Source organism: Falco punctatus (genome assembly GCF_963210335.1).
Source record: "Falco punctatus genome assembly, chromosome: 7".
NCBI lineage: Eukaryota > Metazoa > Chordata > Aves > Falconiformes > Falconidae > Falco > Falco punctatus.
The window spans coordinates 32,097,844-32,115,646 of record NC_137587.1 but is presented as its reverse complement, the minus strand read 5'-3'; the positions used below and the strand labels follow the sequence as shown (position 1 = coordinate 32,115,646).

Below are 17,803 nucleotides of genomic sequence, written 5' to 3'. Positions count from 1 at the left end.
AGTTAACATGGCAGCCTGTCCAAGAGTCCCACATTTTATCACCTGCAGTATCCCATACTATCTGTTTCTGAGGTGTCTAAGTATATAATAATCACTACAGATGGTAGATGGGACAAAAAATGAGATTCTGGGGGAAGAGAAGACAATGCAAATTCTGGAGCGATCAGCCTAACACACAGGTGATGGTAGATTTATGGGGATTAAATTCAAGCTAAATAATATGCTACTTTTCCCTCTGCTGGGTATTTCTGGAAGTGGCCAGGCTCCAATTTTGTAGCCATTTCAGAAAGACCTAGAGGCATCTTGGCAGAAGTGATGTGTTTTTTAAAGGAGGGTTTTGAAAGAAAGTGTTTCCACAGGGCATGTGCAGAAGTTGATGCCCTCTGGGCAGTTTACAGGGTTTAAATCTCTTATGGATCACCTATCTCACAGCACAGGGCAAGAGGTGTGCAGACATTTTAAACCTGCAGAAACCAAGGGCTTTTCTTTGGTGAAAGAACCAACCATTACCAAAAGAAAGATCTAACACAGAGTATGTTTAGACCACATAGAAGCAACAGGTTCCCTGAATCTTCCTCTTCCCTACAGTTCTCTGGAGGGAACAATTGCAAACAGACACAGAAAGAAATGTGATTTTCCCAGATAAATGTTGACAGTTCTCTACCTTTTGTTCTCAGACCCACTCACATGTATTTTTTATTCATGGCACAAGAAAATAGAACATAAGTCTACTCAGATAATAAAAAAAAGCAAATGTACAAAACAAATTAATGTGCATTTGAACATTTTCCAAACTCTGTTCTTCTGTGCTAAAGGATTTTGTCAATTACAGACAGTTCTCCCCACTGCAATCATACAAGTTCATCTTTGGAGATGCTTTATCTTGTCCTGAGGCTAGATAGCAAAGAGTCAGACCCATTGAGACACCCGCGGTCACGCTTCTTGCATTTCTGAGGAAGAAAACAGAGTTAAATCTCAACTGCTGGCATGCCCCACTAAGGGCACATCTGAAAACTTACCATCTTAGAGGAGATATGTGAAGGAAAATAACAGTATCAAGTATTTCTTTGGCAGCAACTTACTTCTAATTTTGAAATAGCCCATTCAAGTTTTCTGCTTCCAAAGTTCACCATTTTCCTTCTCCCCTCCCACACAGGCTTTTAAAAAGCATATCATAGCAGGTCCTAATTACAGGCAGGTCTAGAGAAATCAAGGCAGATACATGGATCCCTACTGAGACCATGATCAGTGCTGGAAACTTTTGACATCTCTGAGGACAAAAGCACAGTCCTGTGCAGTGCTGCAAGCCTGAGCTCAGGCAGCCCCGCTGAGCAGAGCGTGCCGCCTGCTGCGGCTGTGGCCTGCTGGGAGCATGGCAGATGGTCCACCAGATTTGTTTGTTCCCAGTGTGCATATTGTGTGCTGTGCTCTGGCAGAGCCTGTGTCTGGGCAGCCAGGAGAGAGGCTGTCTGATTGCCTTGTGCTGGATCTGCTGCGGCATGCCAGAGGACGAGGGAGATGATACCTTTCCAGGGGGCTGAGTGCTTCAGGGTTAAAGCCTGTGGAGTCATGTGGTGAGAAGCAGAAGGAGGTCTCTCTGCAGAGTGCAGTGCAAACATGCAGTGCGAGTGGAGACAAGGACTCCTGAGAGCATGGTTTCACAGTCATTTTTATCAGAAAAGTCAAATAATTTAGGTTGGAAGGCACCTCTGGAGGTCATCCAATCCCACCACCTGCTCACAGCAGCACCAGCCTGGAATCTAGCTCAGGTTGCTCAGGGCCATGTCCAGCCAGGTTTTGGACACCTCCAAGGACAAGCAGTTTCATAGCCTCACACAGCGATCTGTCCTCGTGTTTCACCTCCCTGTGAATATTACTTTCCTTATATCTCATTTGCATTTACCTTGCCACAGCTTGTGTCCCCCGCCTTACACACTGCCACTGTTCACCTCTGGCTCCATCTTCTCTCTAATGTAGCCCATTATGTAAAGGAGGATGGCAGGTATAGCCTCACCCTTCACCTTCTCTTCTCCATGCTGAACAAGCTCAGGTTTCCCAGACTCTCCTCACTTGTCCTGGGTGCCAGCCCACTGACTGTCCTGGAGAGATGGCAGGGATGCAGGAAGATGAGACATCCCTGGCAACAGCATCCTGCACTTTGGTGGAGTTAAAGCAGTTGTGCAGCCACAGCCTGAGAAGAGGAGGAACTGGACTCAAAGCCAATTTTTTGAAGCGACTGAAAGTAAGAGTCTTCTTGGGACCCAGAAATAAACTGATGTTAGAATGAAAGCAAGGGTAGGGACTCACTGTGGCTGTGGTGGCTTGGGGACAGTGCTAGGTGTGCATTACCTTACCAGGGCTAGAATTAATGTCTGAGTGAGATGTTCCCCCTTGGAGTGAGCCTGGACCTACTGTGTGGGGCTGGCAGGGGGCAAGACCAGAGTACAGCATGAAATCAAGGAAGCAGCAATTTAAAGGTAAGGGTCTGCCCTATCTTCTCTTGGAAGGACTGGAGCAGACACAACACAGTTGTGCCTGATCTGTATTGGCACTGTGGGTAACTTCTTCCAGCAGGTCACTGTTGAACTGTTCACATAACCACAAGTACATTTTCCCTTGAAACACAGAGAGCAACAGAGCTCCACAAATTAAACAGCCTGGCAGCGGAGAGAAAGATACAGCATTCACCAGCTCCATGCTGACATTTAACCTCAGCACTATCATAGCAGGGACTTGTGTGCTCTCTGTACTCCAAAGGGCACCATCAGAAGAACAGCAACCCATCGTGTTTTAGAATAGCTTTCAGAGTAATTAGTTAAATATTTAAAAATATTAAAGCATTTCTTTGCCACAGAAGCAAGCATACCGTTCTTCTAATTTAAATAATTAATTCTTTTTGGACTACAGCCAGACTGTTTCCAAGGGAATTCATGCTGCATGACACTTTTTTTTTACGTTGCCAATTTACTGAAAATGAAATAGCATTATTAAGATCTTGCAATGATAATAATTTTAAAACCCCTAAAGTAACTTGGGGTTCAAATTATTAGGATACCTAATGTCCCAGGCCAAGAGGAGCAAATGGAAGGATTCCTAACAGCATTACAGCTAATGAGCTGTCTTTCCAAATATCAGAACAGTGCCTATATAAGCCCTCTGCCTGCACAAAAAGAGAGCTGCAAGTTCACATGCAACATATTCTGCCATCAAATATTGAGAGTCTCTGCAAATTTCAGGATAATTTACATGATTGGATGAAATTGTTGTATACATGAGGGAAAAAAAATCAGGTAACATATTGCATATAACATTGGAGATTGATATAGATTAGATTTTATTTCATTCATTTTCCTTCTTGCACTGCCATAGAAATGTCAGCAAGTAAAGGGCACTTTCTATTACAACACTAAACAACTCTTAAATTAAGTCGTGTTAAGTCAGTTGGGTTTTTCTTCACTATTCCCAGTAACTTTACTCATAGCTGCAGGTTTTTCTTCTTTAATTTTGTTCTCATTTGTCTCTTAGTGTATGTATTATTCATCTTCACTCTGCACAGGTTCTGGGTAATGCTCTGTAACTTCAGAGGCTGTTTTCATTTGTTATTTTAAAGAGAAACAGGTTGCATGTGCCCAGCTGTTCTTTTCACTGATTAACAGGTTTTGCTGGTAAACAATTCAGACACATGTTCTAGCAGCCTGGATCTGAACTCTGCTTATCTTTGCATGGGTGAGAGACACCCGCAGAGGAGAAACAGAAGTCATGAAAGAAATGATTTGTAACAGCTCTGACAGCCCTGCATGCACAGAACCCTCCATGATGCACCTACTGGTAGTTGCAAATGTGCAGGGATACATCCTGGAAAACAGAGGAAAATACATACTTCCATTTGTTCTTAACCACTGAGGAATTTCCCAGAGCAAAAAACCCACCAAAAGAGTTATCCCATTATTCTAAAGCTTCTCTTTCTGAAAGATTCCTTCTTTGAAGTATAATGCAAGAAAAGACATATTCATTACAAGAAAGACATTGAGGCGCTCAAGCACGTCCGAAGAAGGACAACAAAGGTGGTGAAAGGTCTAGTGAATAAGTCTTACAAGGAGCAGCCTAGAGAACTGGGGCTGTTTAGCCTGGAGAAAAGGAGGCTCAGGGGAGACCTTATCGCTCTCTACAGCTCCCTGCAAGGAGGTTGCAGCAAGGTGGGTGTCAGTCTCTTCTCCCAAGTAACAAGCAATAGGACAAGAGGAAATGGCCTCAAGTTGTGCCAGGGAGATTTATATTGGATATTAGGGAAAAAAAATTTCACCAAATGGCTTGTCAAGCATTGGAACAGGCTGCCTGGGGAAGTGGTTGAGTCACTATCCCTGGAAGTATTTAAAAGAGGTGTAGATGTGGCCCTTAGGGACATGGTTTAGTGGTGGATTTGGTTGGCAGTGTTAGGTTTATGGTTGGACTTGGTAATCTTACAGGTCTTTTCCAACCTAAATGATTCTATGAATTATAGCACCTTTTCTCCTGCAATCCCCCACCTCCCAAGGGGATGCTCCTTCCTGGATGGAAGGTATTCAGCTAGGCACTGACCTGTTTGAGTTCCTCTGTTTTTCCAGTTCCTCGGTTACACCCACATTAGCACAGTCCCTGTGGCTACCCTTCTATGGGTGCTGCAGAAGCACAGACTCCTGCGTGGAGTTCGGCTTTAAAGGGGGATCATGTAAAACACAGGTGGCCTGACCACATGGGTTCACCCCTGTGTGAAAGCAAGCTCTGGTGTACTGGCCTGACACTTCCTTGCCTGCATTTCAGCAGTGCCTGCACCTTGTGTCAGCCCATGCTTGCAGAGCACAGGGCAACACTTTGTCCTTCAATTCATTGCTGCATGAGGTACAGGTGACACCAATTTGGCCAGGGTGTGCTGGGTACCATGACCTCCTGAAAGCCCAGCTCTGCTGTCAAGTAGCCAGCCCTATAGCAACCCTCAGCCACTATAAATATCAGTACTACTGCTTTAATTTTATCAGTGATATTCCCAGAAATTGGCCCTTATTAATAGCAATGTAGATAATTAAGAAATAGTGGATCATTTAAAACAAATATGTCAGATAAAAGCTATTAAAAGTCTGGTGTAGAGGAAGCAAAATATCTCTGTGCAAAATACTAAGAAGAGATCTGGCTGCAGCATGCATCCAGCTGCCTTTTCCTTAGGCTCTTGCCTAGTATTATGTATGTTTTTAGTTTTACTCATTTCAGCACTTCTACCGTATGAATTCATGCACTTTACAGAAGTTAATGATGCATGTGAAGTATTTCCTGGAGTGAGGGGCTGGATTCCCAGCAGGAGGATCTGCAGAAATGCAGGAAGACTCATGACTGTTGTAAGTAAAGGCAGGGTTTGGCCATGTGTATACAGCAAAAATCAGGTGCCTTCCCCAAAAAATTGTCTTCACTGTTGCACCATTCCTAAAGTAATAACACTTGTCTGCCCTGGTTAATGTTTTCTAGAGGACGCTCTGCTTTCATAATGCTCTTTACAGTATAAATAAGAGAGGGAGCTGCAGGGTAGTCCTAGTGAATACAGCAGGATCCTTGGAAGCTACTGTAAGTAATTTTTTTGTTTCCTATAGAAACTTGAAAAATGTATCTTCTTGTTCCTTGCAATTGATTTTAAGTCTTTCCTAGGGTTGTATCTCATATTGAAGTCTGTTTTAGGAATTGTTCTAGTCATAAAGAAGCTTTTATTGGATCAGCTGGATATAAAGGACATAGGCATCACAGTTTATGCATGAAGTTGCCTGCACATTGTCAGGTAGCTGACAGGAGGAGTAAGAATCTAAAAGCCAGAGTGGGGTGTCAGTTCCCTTGCAGGGAAGCAAGATGATCTCTGGAGCCAGCATATCCTAAGCAATACCTAATGTATTGGCAGTTCGTTTTAAGTAATTCTTCCGATTTTTATATCCAAGGTCTACCAGAAATATCTTTGCTTAGGGAATGGAATATCTAAGGTCTGCTTCCCTTTCAGATGAGGCATCTCCCTGTTGCTCTAATCACCAGATTACAGGGCCATTGAAAGGGAAGGAGACAAAATTATGTTCTCCTCATGCTCAGGGGAGCTAAGATCACAGTGAGGCCAACATGTTCATGGAGCCAGAGACTGGATAGCGGTCAGGTGCACACTTGAAAGTAGAAACTGTGAACCTGGTCTGGTCTATTCTTGGCACTGCTACTGTTTTGAAAAGAGAAGAAAAATTCCTTTGTCCCACCTGACTGCCCTAACCACTGCACTGGTTCTTTTTTATTTTGTTTTTTATCCTGTGGCCTCAAGGATGCTTCATCCCTGACTATGTGCAGTAATTCCAGTTCAACAGAAAATACTGATGGTAGAAGAGTGAGAGCTCATGTTCACCTCTTTCCAGGCAAAAGGAGGCCTAGAAGTGGGTGATGTCACTCTTGGAGGGTACACTTGCCAGGGGAGCTCTCCAATGTTAAGCTGTTTTACAGAAGATAGATGGCACTGGGAACAGCTCTGTGAACAGTCACATACATTTCTAAAGGATAGTGTAAACTTGGCTTCCTTATTTCTGCTGCAAAAGGAATTACTTTTAATGAAATAGTCACAGTGGTTGGATTCTCTGCAGAATCCAATGCCCTTGGCTAGTGCTTGCAATCTTCCCAGGGGCCTCAGGCACAGAGACATTAAAACTCTGAATCACAAGAGTTGTAAGCACCTAGCTGATCAGACTGGAAAAGCCCTGGAGCATGTCCAGGCACATACAATGAGGTACACAGAGATCTTTCTGGCTAGCCAGCAAAGCACATTTAAGTTTGTGGTGCTCCTGTGAGTAGGTGGTCCAAGACAGTAGGCTTCTGAGGTAATTTTTTCACACACAGATGTCAAGTCTTCCTTTTGTGACTTTTTTTGTGTGCTTAGGTGATTTGTTTTTATTTGTTTGTTTAAATGTTTTATATGGCCCTGAGAAGCTGAGATTACTTCATCAGATACCACTGGGGGGGGTGGGGTGGGGGGCGACGGGGGCATGTCTTGGTGTACCTGGTGCTCTCCCAGTGAGCTTTCAGGAAACAGATTTCTTACATTTCCTCATTTAGAAGCAATCAGGAGGGAAGCAGCACCATCTGGTGAGCAAACGGCTTTTCTATATCAAGCTTGCATACGTTTTTGAGCAGTGCAAATTTTCATGTTGTCTGAAATGAGATTATCAGTGAGGACCCCTCATGGGAATAGCATAGGATGAATATTAATCTCCTGTACTATTACGTGGTAATCTAAAGGCAGAAAATTTATTTCCGAATTGTTTCTCCAAATCATAGAGATAAAAATTAGCCCTAAAGTGGAAAAATTAGCTATATCCACAAAGAAACAGGCTCTGTCAGTCAGAAAACTTAGTCCAGCTCCCTTCCAGGTCTTCTCGCAGAATTATTCTAAGGTAACTTCAGCCAATCCCAGTTTTCTACATCTTCTTCCTAGAATATACTGTCCAAAATAAGTATTGCCATTCTGGGTTGCATGGTAGGGAAGATTGCATAACAGGGAAGAGATAATACATTCAACAAGTGTCATTATGAAGTCTATTACAGATAAATTGCTTAAAGGAACACTGTCCTCCAGGTGTTGGCATGCTCTTGTGCCATTGTCTGGTTTGATTGAAAGCTCTTCATGAAAGCAACCTTTTGAATACCACAAATATGTTGTCATTGCATAACATAGACAAAGAGAACAAAACAGGTTTCCTTCCAGGCTGTTCAACAAGTCAGTGTAGATTTGGAATTAGATTTTGAAGAGCTTTCCACTTCTACTCCCATGTTGATGAACAAATTGTTTTTATTATATGAGTAAAGGTCTTAAAATGGAAGTTTCCTGCAAAAATAGTCCTTTCAGACAGGGAATTCACTGAGGTCTTTTTAGCACAGCGTCTCAGCTCTTTGCTTTTTAATAAATTGTTAGCAAATATGCTTAGTAAGAAAATCCCTCGATCATTAAGACCATATGAGAATCTGCATCTTCTGCTTCATACTGAAAGGATCTCTGTTGTCAATTTATCATTGGCTGATCACTTGCTAAACTAAAAGCCACAATAATATCAAATGGAAAAGTAAATATAAAGTATGAAATAACAATCACAAATCATATTCTAAAGGCTTACAGGATGCAAAGTCTATTATAAATGTACCTTTACATTTCAAAGAAGGGCCTATTAGAGTGGGCCACTTCTTTATTCAAGGCTTAAACAACAAAAAAGGCCTCTACAAACTGCAGCTACTGAGTCTTTTATAATCTTATGATTTTAAAATCAACCATTATCAAGATTTTTGTGAGGGCTGAATCATATGTCTTGACTGTTTGTGGTTGGCCAGTACTGAGTAACAGATGGATGATTCAGATTCAGACTGCATTTAATTATCTGTGAATTCAGAGCTGTAATAAAATGAAATTAATTCCATGAAAGTACATAAATTAACCATGAAATGCAAACATGTCATAACTACATAGAGCAAAGTATCAGGATAGGAAAAAACCTTCAGAAAACTGTAGCTGATATTTTACAGAATCCTTACAGCAAACCCATGCTATCTATATATCACATTAGCCATAATTATGTGGCCAGGTCAGCTAAAATCTATGTCTATTTTGCTTTCCAAATAAACACAAATTGACAGTTGAATGTGTATATAGAAAAGTCTATCTGCTGTATTTTATAATAAATATTAATGTGATGAGATAGGGAGCAGGTGATGACTTATATTTAAAATGAAATGTTTTATTCTTTGGTATTCGTGTTATTCTTAATAAATTATGACTGCAGCTGAGTAAATAGTTCACAGTGAATAATTTATCCAGAGGCGGCTTCTGAATCGCCCTGCTGGATATGTGGGGATAGATTAGGCTTAGCTCTGATGCTTTTGTTCGGGAGTTGGTTTCTTTTTGAAGTCTGACTAATACATTGGCTCAGTGATAGCGCTTTCAAATATTCAGAACTGGAGCTCTTAATGTTGAGTTACAAGTAGCTAGATATATTGAGAAGTATCATTTCAATGTCAAAATCTGAGAAGGCCAAGCTATAATTTAAAACTACTGTGCACAGTAATTGAAAATATAGTTACCAAGAACCCTTATGGTTCTTCCATTTGTCAGTAACACAGTAGATGTTATAGCAAATAGGCCTGCTTTTTAGAAATACTTACATCAAACATGTAAATGTTTGAATATTTGATTATAGCTCAAAAATGTTTTGTTCTTATGCATGTCTAACTGTAACTGCGTAGTCAACTAATAATACAAATTCCTCCTTCTGATGTTATGGAGAAAGCAGGACCATGAGCGTAGCACTTTCTGACAACAGTCTCTCAAGTTGAATCACACCAGAGCAGAAAGGTGCAATTGGTTTAATATGTCTTTCTTTGCACAATTTTTAGGAAATCTGGCTTATCTCCGCAAATTCTTTGCAAGTCTGTCACAGTTTCTTTGCCCTAGATTTCTCCTCAGAAATGGGGATCACTGGGATACTCATATCCACATTTCCAAGGTCCCTCTGTAAGAGCTTATACAGTGGAGTGTCAGCTCTGCAAAGGAATGCAGCTACCACAGCCAAGCATTAACAGGCTGATAAATGTATCGCCCTTTGACCAGCAGAGCATCTGATAAAAATAAGGCCTTTTTTTTGTTAATGACAACGACTTCTGCTGCTGTGCTGAAAATGAACCCACTCCAATGGTTCAGTTTGTCTATTAAGAGACAACATATTACTTCAGGTTCTTATTTATTTATTTAAAGTGTTTAATCACTTTTATTCAGAAAGAAAGAGCACCTATTCCTTAGAGATATAGGGCTTTATATTCTATTTGCTACTGAAAAACAGCTGCCATCGTTTGTCCTGTCTTGAAATAGGGTGCCTTACCAACCTGACCAAAAGTTTATTTAAAGATTTCCTTCATGCCTGTTTGCTCAAATTCTGTTTGTATGTAGCTACTGATTGCTGCCCACTTGCATGGATTTCCTCTTCCTCCCTTTACTCACAAACCATCCAGACTTCTCCTATGATGCACTTTCCAGGAATTGTCTTAGACCATTACTGACAAAAACATGGTAGTATCACAACCTTCCAGTGATTAGCCATAGTGTGTTTTCTGATGGAATATGTTCCACTCTCTGGCATGCTGAGGTTGCTGTGTATTCACCTAATCCATGCTGAATTTTGCCTGCACAGGTGTTTAAGGTGAGGGTGGTAGGAAGAATTGGCAGAGACTTGCCAGGAGGCCAAGGGGATGGAGGTGGGGAATAATAAAAATCTGCCAAGAGCTGAAGACAAAAGAAAGAGTTAAGATTTCTTATTCACTGGAAATGACAGAATAACTATTTCTACTTAATTAATTTACTTATGTTAGTAATAGTTTCTCCTTTGTTCCATAGGACTTTAATACAAGAAGATGAAGACCACATTCTACATGAGTTTGCTTCTGGCTGGGCTTCATGCTGTTGCCCATGGTCAGCTTCTACCCAGCCACCACAATGGACATGATACAAATGAACATAAACACCATGCACATGAAGCAATTGCTTGCCTCAAACTGGTGCCAAACAATGCTGACTTTGCATTTCAGTTTTTTAAAGAGATTACACTGGAGGCACCTAATAAGAACATTTTCTTCTCTCCTGTAAGCATCTCCACTGCATTTGCAATGCTGGCCCTAGGGGCTAGATCAACCACTCAGACTCAGATCCTGGAAGGACTCACCTTCAACCTTACAGAGATTCAGGAGAAAGAAATACAGGAAGGCTTCCACAACCTCATCCACATGCTGAGCCATCCCGAGGGCGGGGTCCAGCTCAACATGGGGAATGCCATCTTTCTAACAGAGAAGCTGAAACCTCTAAAAAAATTTTTAGATGATACTAAAGCTCTGTATCAGCTGGAGGCTTTTACCACTGACTTCAATAATCCCATGGAGGCTGAGAAGCAGATCAATGATTATATAGAGAGGAAAACACATGGGAAAATTGCTGATTTGGTCAAGGACATGGATCCACAGACTGTAATGCTTCTGGCTACCTTTGTTTTCTTTAAAGGTAAGTCCTCTAGGACTTGCATTCACGTTATTCATTCTTATCAATAGATCTAATGTCAGCTACCTCATTTGAAATTTGGTCTGGGGGAAATTTCAAATGCCCTTTGCTGGGTCAGAAGAGCCTCTAATGGCATACTGGAGGTGGTGGAGAGGTGGCAGGACCCTGCTTGGCACGAGGAGGCAGCCAGGGGCCACACAGGCTTGGTTCTTTTTGTGGCAGCTGCAGGACCTCTGATCCAAGCCGCAGCTTCCTGTGCAGCCCGAGCTCACTTTCATAGGTTTAGCCATAACTGATGATTGCCCCATGTTCTTCCAATTTTCAGTGAAGGAGCTGAGATGCACGCATGACCTAATCCTTTTAATACCTCTCTTTAAAAGTATGCATGATTCAATGGCCTAATTTACTACATACTCTTTTTTTTATTTTTCTATCAGAATCCTTTATGTATAGACACTAACATATTTATATATGGAAGAAGCCAGGGATGAACAGGAGAGGATATTTCAAGGAACAAATTTGAAACATGGTGCATTTCTGATGCAAAATAGGTGGTGTGCTCTTAAGCCTGACATAACAACAGAGAGATGAAATCCTGCATTAATTTTATCTACAAATTGAGGCTTATGATTAGAGTCAACAGAAATGAAATGCATACAGTACGTGAGAACACACGAAGTCAAGTAAGCCCTTAAATGACAACTTACAGAAAGGCCACGTAGATCACCTAAACAGAAAAGTAGTGGTAGGTATGAAGAAAATGCCTAATTAGTTCATTAACTAGCATCTGAAAAAATAAAGTGAAATTTAAATCTAATGCACTCTTTTGACCAGGTAAAAGATATTTGCCTTCCTGTGATACACTTTTCAAAATATTATATTTGAAAATTCTGAATTTAACAAATGGACCAATAGGTGAATATTATTACTAGTTACATAAAATACAGTTTATGATGGGACGAGGCATGGATATTCAGTTGTATTCTCCCTCTCTCTATCAGGCAGCTGGGAAAAGCCTTTTAAACCAGAGCATACCGAAGAAAGGGAGTTCTTTGTGGATGCTGAAATGACTGTGAAAGTCCCTATGATGTACCAGACAGGCAGATTCGACCTCTATTTTGATGAGGAGCTGTCATGCACAGTGGTACGTCTTCATTATAATGGGAGTGCTACGGCATTTCTGGTTCTGCCAGCAAAAGGGAAAATGAAGCAGTTAGAGGAAACTCTGGTCAAGGAAACCGTCCAGGAATGGTCAGAACATCTCTTCCAGAGGTAATCTTCTGCCAGTCAGTTGCAGCAGCACCTAGATTTATAGTCTTTTTTACTTTTTTGGGGAATGCAAACACTATGAATTTGCTGGTTCTGGGAACTGAGTGGGTTATTTTTGGCTTGTGCATCCTAGCTGTAAATATCTTGCAGCTGGCTGGTATTTAACTATTCTTTTGTTGATGCCTACATGACTTGCTGCTTTCCTCACTAGAGTGGAGACCATCCTGATGGGCTCCCAGGAGTCCCGAATAGCAAGCCTCAACCGACACTTCTAAAACAGTCCATTGTCTGAGTGGGAAGGTGGAAATTCTAAGGCAGATCTCCCATACTGAGGTTTCAGCCAGTATGTTTTACCTCTTATATGTCACTGAACACAGCATGAGTCAGACATATGTACTAAACCTTAAATAAACTATAAACAGTTTGTAGCAATGCTTACATACTTAACATGTCCTACACAAATATCTTCCTTACAAGAACCATTGCAGCACACAGTGGTTGTTAGAACAGGCTGGTGATTAATTGCAGGTGTGCTGATTTTCTGACATTTTGGTTTTAAAACTGTAAGAATCTAATGAGGTTCTGTTGTAGCTCCTACCATTGACACTAACATCAGCTGACATGTTTTACAACTTTCTTTGTCTCGGAGGGAAGAGCTCTTAGCACCAGTAGATGAGTAATATCAAGTTAATGTGTGCCTAATACCAAGCTCAGCCCTGACTCACAAGTAATAAGGCTGTGCAGTTCACAGCCACGATTCTTGGTGCATCATTATAGAAATACCAGCACAGTTAATAAAAACATAGTGGGTAACAAACTGGTTATGAGCTATTAATGTGATACCTCAAATATGAAAAATACAAATATATAATTCTCAGCTGCAAAATCAGGAAAAATCCTTATCTAAATGAATTCTTGGTTCAAGTGCCTTCAAGATCAACACAGGAATAAGCTCTTTATGGGAGATGTTGTGAGAACTGGATGGTAGTTTCAGATCTATTATTATCTTGATGCCAGTGCTAATACACTTGGTCCCATCTTCTAGTGCACTGGACACTATCAGATAAAGGCTACAGCTGTGTGGTTTGGTTCCTATTTGTTTTGCTATTCAAGCCAGGCTGTCTTTGAGTGAGACAGCAAAAGACTTGAGCTACCTAAAGGGAACCATTGCAGCAGGCGACTTGGAGGCTCTGAGGATCCTTAGACAGTACATGAAGAGAAATCCAACAGAAAGCACACTATGCAGGAGCTGCCTACAGATAGCTCGTAGTTAAAGGCAAACTCGATCACAGCCAACCCACAGGAAGAAGATTAGAGGATAGGGGTGTCCAAAGGTGCAGGCAGCAGGGCACAGACCTTCCCTGGAGCCATACCAAATGCCACAGTTATGCCAAAAACGCTGCTTCACTTTCAAAGTGCTGGGGTTTGTTACACTTGTCCCCAGGCAGACCTTGTCTGTGCCCAACTTCAGGTCTTCACCTGCTTGAGCAGCATGGTTGTCACCTTTGCACCTTGTCTTCTCTAGCTGTGAAGAGGGGATCTTGTTACTGTCCTCCTTTGCAGACCACTCTCGGATTTGCTGAAGCAGAATACCAGATAGATAGTATTAGTATTAGTAGTAGTAAGAATCATAGTGCTTGTGTCACCATCAGCATCAGCAACTGAATTAGTGCTTATTGTATACTCAGGGTCTAAGCCACTGGGGTTTGACACTCGTGGGAATTACAGAGCTTTCTCACCATCATTTACCTTGGTGAGGATTTTTCACTACCTTCTGTGTTTCTCTTCTACATAACAGCTTGGTGAGCCTCTACTTCCCCAAATTTTCTATTTCTGGGAGCTACGAAATAACGAACACTCTTAACAAGATGGGAATTGTGGATGTGTTCACTGACCAGGCAGATCTCTCTGGCATCACTGGCACCCCAGACCTGAAGGTTTCTAAAGTAAGTCCATGGCTGTTGGCCCTCTCCTTTCTTTCACGAACATGCAGGAAAACACCTCTGTGGTAGCATCCAGAAACACCAGCTAAATTTGGCTCCCAGCTTGCCTGCAGCTGGGCTCACCCTGGCCTCAGCTAGTAAGCTTACAAGAAGAGTTTGGCCCTCAGTGACAGTGGAGATCAGATCACTTTGCTGCACACCTGTTTTTTCCAAGACGGGTATTGGCCAAGATTTCCTGGACAGTATCTGAAACATGAGAGGACCCAGCTCCTTGACAGGAGTCAGTAACACTCCTGGGCACACCACAGCCTGTCCTCCTACCCTAGAGACTCAGTTTTAGAGATAGAAACTCTTACAAGTGGAGCCTTCATCCTTCATCCAATCTTTGGGACAGAGGAAAAATAGCCTGGGACTTTTTTTTTAGGACATTTCTGTATCTCCATCACTCTGCTTATTTAGAGCAGCCATGACTACAACACAGCTCACATCTCTGTGGCTTCTACTCACTTTGCAATGGATCCTTCAAAACAGGGCTGCTTTAAAAGGGGTCTGATTCATCTCCCAGGTGGCTGCTGTCTGCCCAGAATGACTGTCTGTTCTCTTCTTCTTAGGTTGTTCATAAGGCTGCTCTGGATGTTGATGAGAGAGGTACTGAGGCAGCAGCAGGAACTGCTGCTGAAATACTGACACTGTCTATTCATCCAACCATTGAATTCAACCGTCCTTTCCTCATGCTGATTTTTGATAGAGATACAAACAGTACACTCTTCATAGGAAAAATAGTTAACCCAACTATCACTAGTTGAAGTGACATGAATTCTGCTTGCTATTGCTGATTAAAGAAGATGTGAAACTGCATGTGAGTTATTTCCATTTGTACTAGCCTAGTATATAGTTTCTTAGCAAGAGTTGTCATTCTATGCCATTTACCAAAAACTGCTGGTATTGATCGAGACACTTGCTTAAAAGAAACAAGGAAAATGTTTTAAATTGAGCTAGCAAAGAATGACTTTTTTACTTGACTGAAAGCCAAGGGAAGACCTAAGACTTGCCAGCATTCAGAGAGAGACATCTGTATTACAACAGAAGACTCTTGCTTAATATGTGGTTGTCAGCCAGAGTAGCAGGTAAAATGATTAACACTCTTGCAAACAAAGCAGAAGTGGTTGTAATTTGCCATAAGTAAGTAAACAAGAGATGGGAAGAGTTGAATCAACAATGCAGGGTCACGAGAAACAGAAGCTTCTAGTGGAGGCAGCACTGGGAACGTGAAAAGCTGTCTTCAACAGAGAAAGAAATCTGCTTTCTCCACCAGAAACATTCTGTCATTTTTACTATTAATCTAGCAGCAAATCTTCCTGAGTTTCTTGCAACTCAAAACAGAGCAGAAGGATCAAATCTGCTCTTGAACCCAAAGACTTTTCAACTACATAATGCCAATTTGAAAGACTTAGCTAGCTCTTGCAAGCAGCTGACTGCTCACACATGTAACCATCAGTGGTCAGAAGGAGGAGGTAGTTGGATGGACAGGCGAGGTATTTGGATGGTAATTACACAAGCATGCTGTCAGCTGAGATTTGTGGAAAACATATAATGATGGTCTAGAAAATTGTAGATATTTCAAGTGCTGTCCTCTTTACATCCAAAAAAGTAGGTAGGGAGCACCCAATAAGCAGATTGCCTGAACCAGGGGGTGGCTTGAGGGCTGGCTGGTGACTGCTTTCAACAGACCTGCCTTGGCAACAGGTACCAGAAAGAGCACAGTTGCCCCTTTCTTCCCTACAGTTGTGGGTTTTTTAAGGCGATGAAATGGTGGCATGGCATGGGAATCACACTGGGAGCAGTCAAACAGCTTGGAAAGCTAACACAGCCTCAGCAAGGTCTTGTGTGCCCTCTCTGAAATAAAATCATACTTTTAATGAGTCTGGTGCCAAGGACTGTCTCCCCTTTCACAGCCAAAAGGAAAGCCTCCTTTCTGCTCTGTCTTCATAGTAAATGTTCCTGTTAACTCTTACATGTGGTGCTTGATGGTGTTTTTTGACTAAAGCATTTTGATGACAGGCATTGATGGCAGGGCTCCCAGTGAAAGAGATGCATGTGCACTACATCATCTTCCTGGCTCCTTCCTGCACTCACCTCCATCTGCTTGGGTGGCTTTGTGGCCTGACATCCACACAGGGATATAATTCATAAGGTACCCTGTCTGACTGTGCAGGTTTCTTGTCCTCCTGAAATATGACTGCACAGTGCAGCATCAATAGGGTCAGTCTTAGCCAGCATCACTCCTACTGTCAACTACTGTTCAAGAACGGGCATTCAGCCTGTAAACATTAGAGATGAGAGCTCACAGAGCTGAGATCCTTCGCTATGTATTGAATTCCCTAGAGTAGCACCAATTTGCACCAGTTGAAAAACTGACATAATTGATTTTAGTAGAGTGATCCTCATTTTACATCAAGAAATGTGGAAGAAACAGAGGTCCCAGATGCACAGTGCTGTAGGAGGGAGGTGCAGGGGCAGACATGCTGCCACACAGAACCGTCACTCCACAGCTTGTGCTTCCCCTCTATACAATTTCCATGTGTTTGCAAAATGTGTTGGAGAGGTTGCAGGGACAGCGAATGATGCGGTACCTGTGTGCCAGCCATGGGAGACAGAGCGGCAGTGATGAGGGGTGTCTGCCATTCCCGCAGGGGATTTCCTGCCAATGTCAAGATCGGCATCCAGGAGCTGTCTGCCAGACTTGCTTTATCAGGCAATAGCTCCTGGTGTATTGACATCGTGCTGTGATTTTCCACTGCAGGATTTGCCAGAGACAGTGTGGAAGAAGAGGCAGGCACCACACTTAGCACAAAAGAGCAGCAGACAGCTTGCTCCCTGCCTACGTCCATGCTGCGCTATGCCATTTGTTTTGTGGCCCATTCTCAGCTCTCCCCTCACATCCACCGAGTCCTACTCCCCTAAACCTGCTCTCGTCGCTGCAACACCAAACAGATTTTCCCTATTACGCTTGCTCTTCGTGTTTCCTCTCTGCACCAGATCTTTTTCACAGCCTCCCACTCTCCCTCCTGCAGACTAACATTTTACCTCTCCCACCCACTGGCGCCGTTTGTTCATGCGGGCGGTGGACGCTGCTGGCTCGGCTGTGTTGCCTGCTCCACCAGCAGGTCCTGCTCTCCTCCTTCCCAAGAAATGGAGGGCGTGAGGCAACAGGGTTCCTTGCCTCCCACAGACCACCTCAAGGGCATAGCACAGCCGGGAAGGCTGGGCAGAAAGGCAGGGCTGCAGGTCACTATTTCTGTTCTGCAGGAACTATTTCTGTTCAGGCCGGTAGGTGATATGTGGATATAAATGAGCCAAAGGCTCACCTTGGGAGCAATTAACGACCAGGTTCATTAGCTGTCGACACAGCTATAGAGTGTGGGGATGTGATTCACAGCTGTGCTTGTGGTGATCCCAGGTTTGGGCACCCTGGTTGTCCTCTGGCCAGGCAGAAACCCCTGTCTCACTGACTGCACCA

At 42.6% G+C, this 17,803-nt stretch overlaps 1 protein-coding gene across 1 annotated transcript; it reads left to right on the top strand.

Moving 5' to 3' along the window:
- The first annotated feature begins 7,022 nt into the window (after positions 1 to 7,022).
- Positions 7,023 to 17,571, top strand: LOC308067429 (alpha-1-antiproteinase 2-like). The gene is made up of 4 exons (XM_080396286.1): positions 7,023 to 11,074; positions 12,073 to 12,343; positions 14,139 to 14,286; positions 14,895 to 17,571. Exons 1-4 carry the CDS (start codon positions 10,435 to 10,437, stop codon positions 15,087 to 15,089), a joined length of 1,254 nt encoding a protein of 417 aa, XP_080252412.1. The 5' UTR covers positions 7,023 to 10,434; the 3' UTR covers positions 15,090 to 17,571.
- The last annotated feature ends 232 nt before the right edge of the window (positions 17,572 to 17,803 follow it).

What these genes read in the sequence shown, in the direction of transcription:
- LOC308067429 (XM_080396286.1), top strand. Translation starts at nt 10,435, where the DNA reads ATGAAGACCACATTCTACATGAGTTTGCTTCTGGCTGGGCTTCATGCT. An exon ending in TCAGAACATCTCTTCCAGAG is followed by an intron (nt 12,344 to 14,138) that starts GTAATCTTCTGC and finishes TCTACATAACAG; the next exon opens with CTTGGTGAGCCTCTACTTCC. An exon ending in CAGACCTGAAGGTTTCTAAA is followed by an intron (nt 14,287 to 14,894) that starts GTAAGTCCATGG and finishes TCTTCTTCTTAG; the next exon opens with GTTGTTCATAAGGCTGCTCT.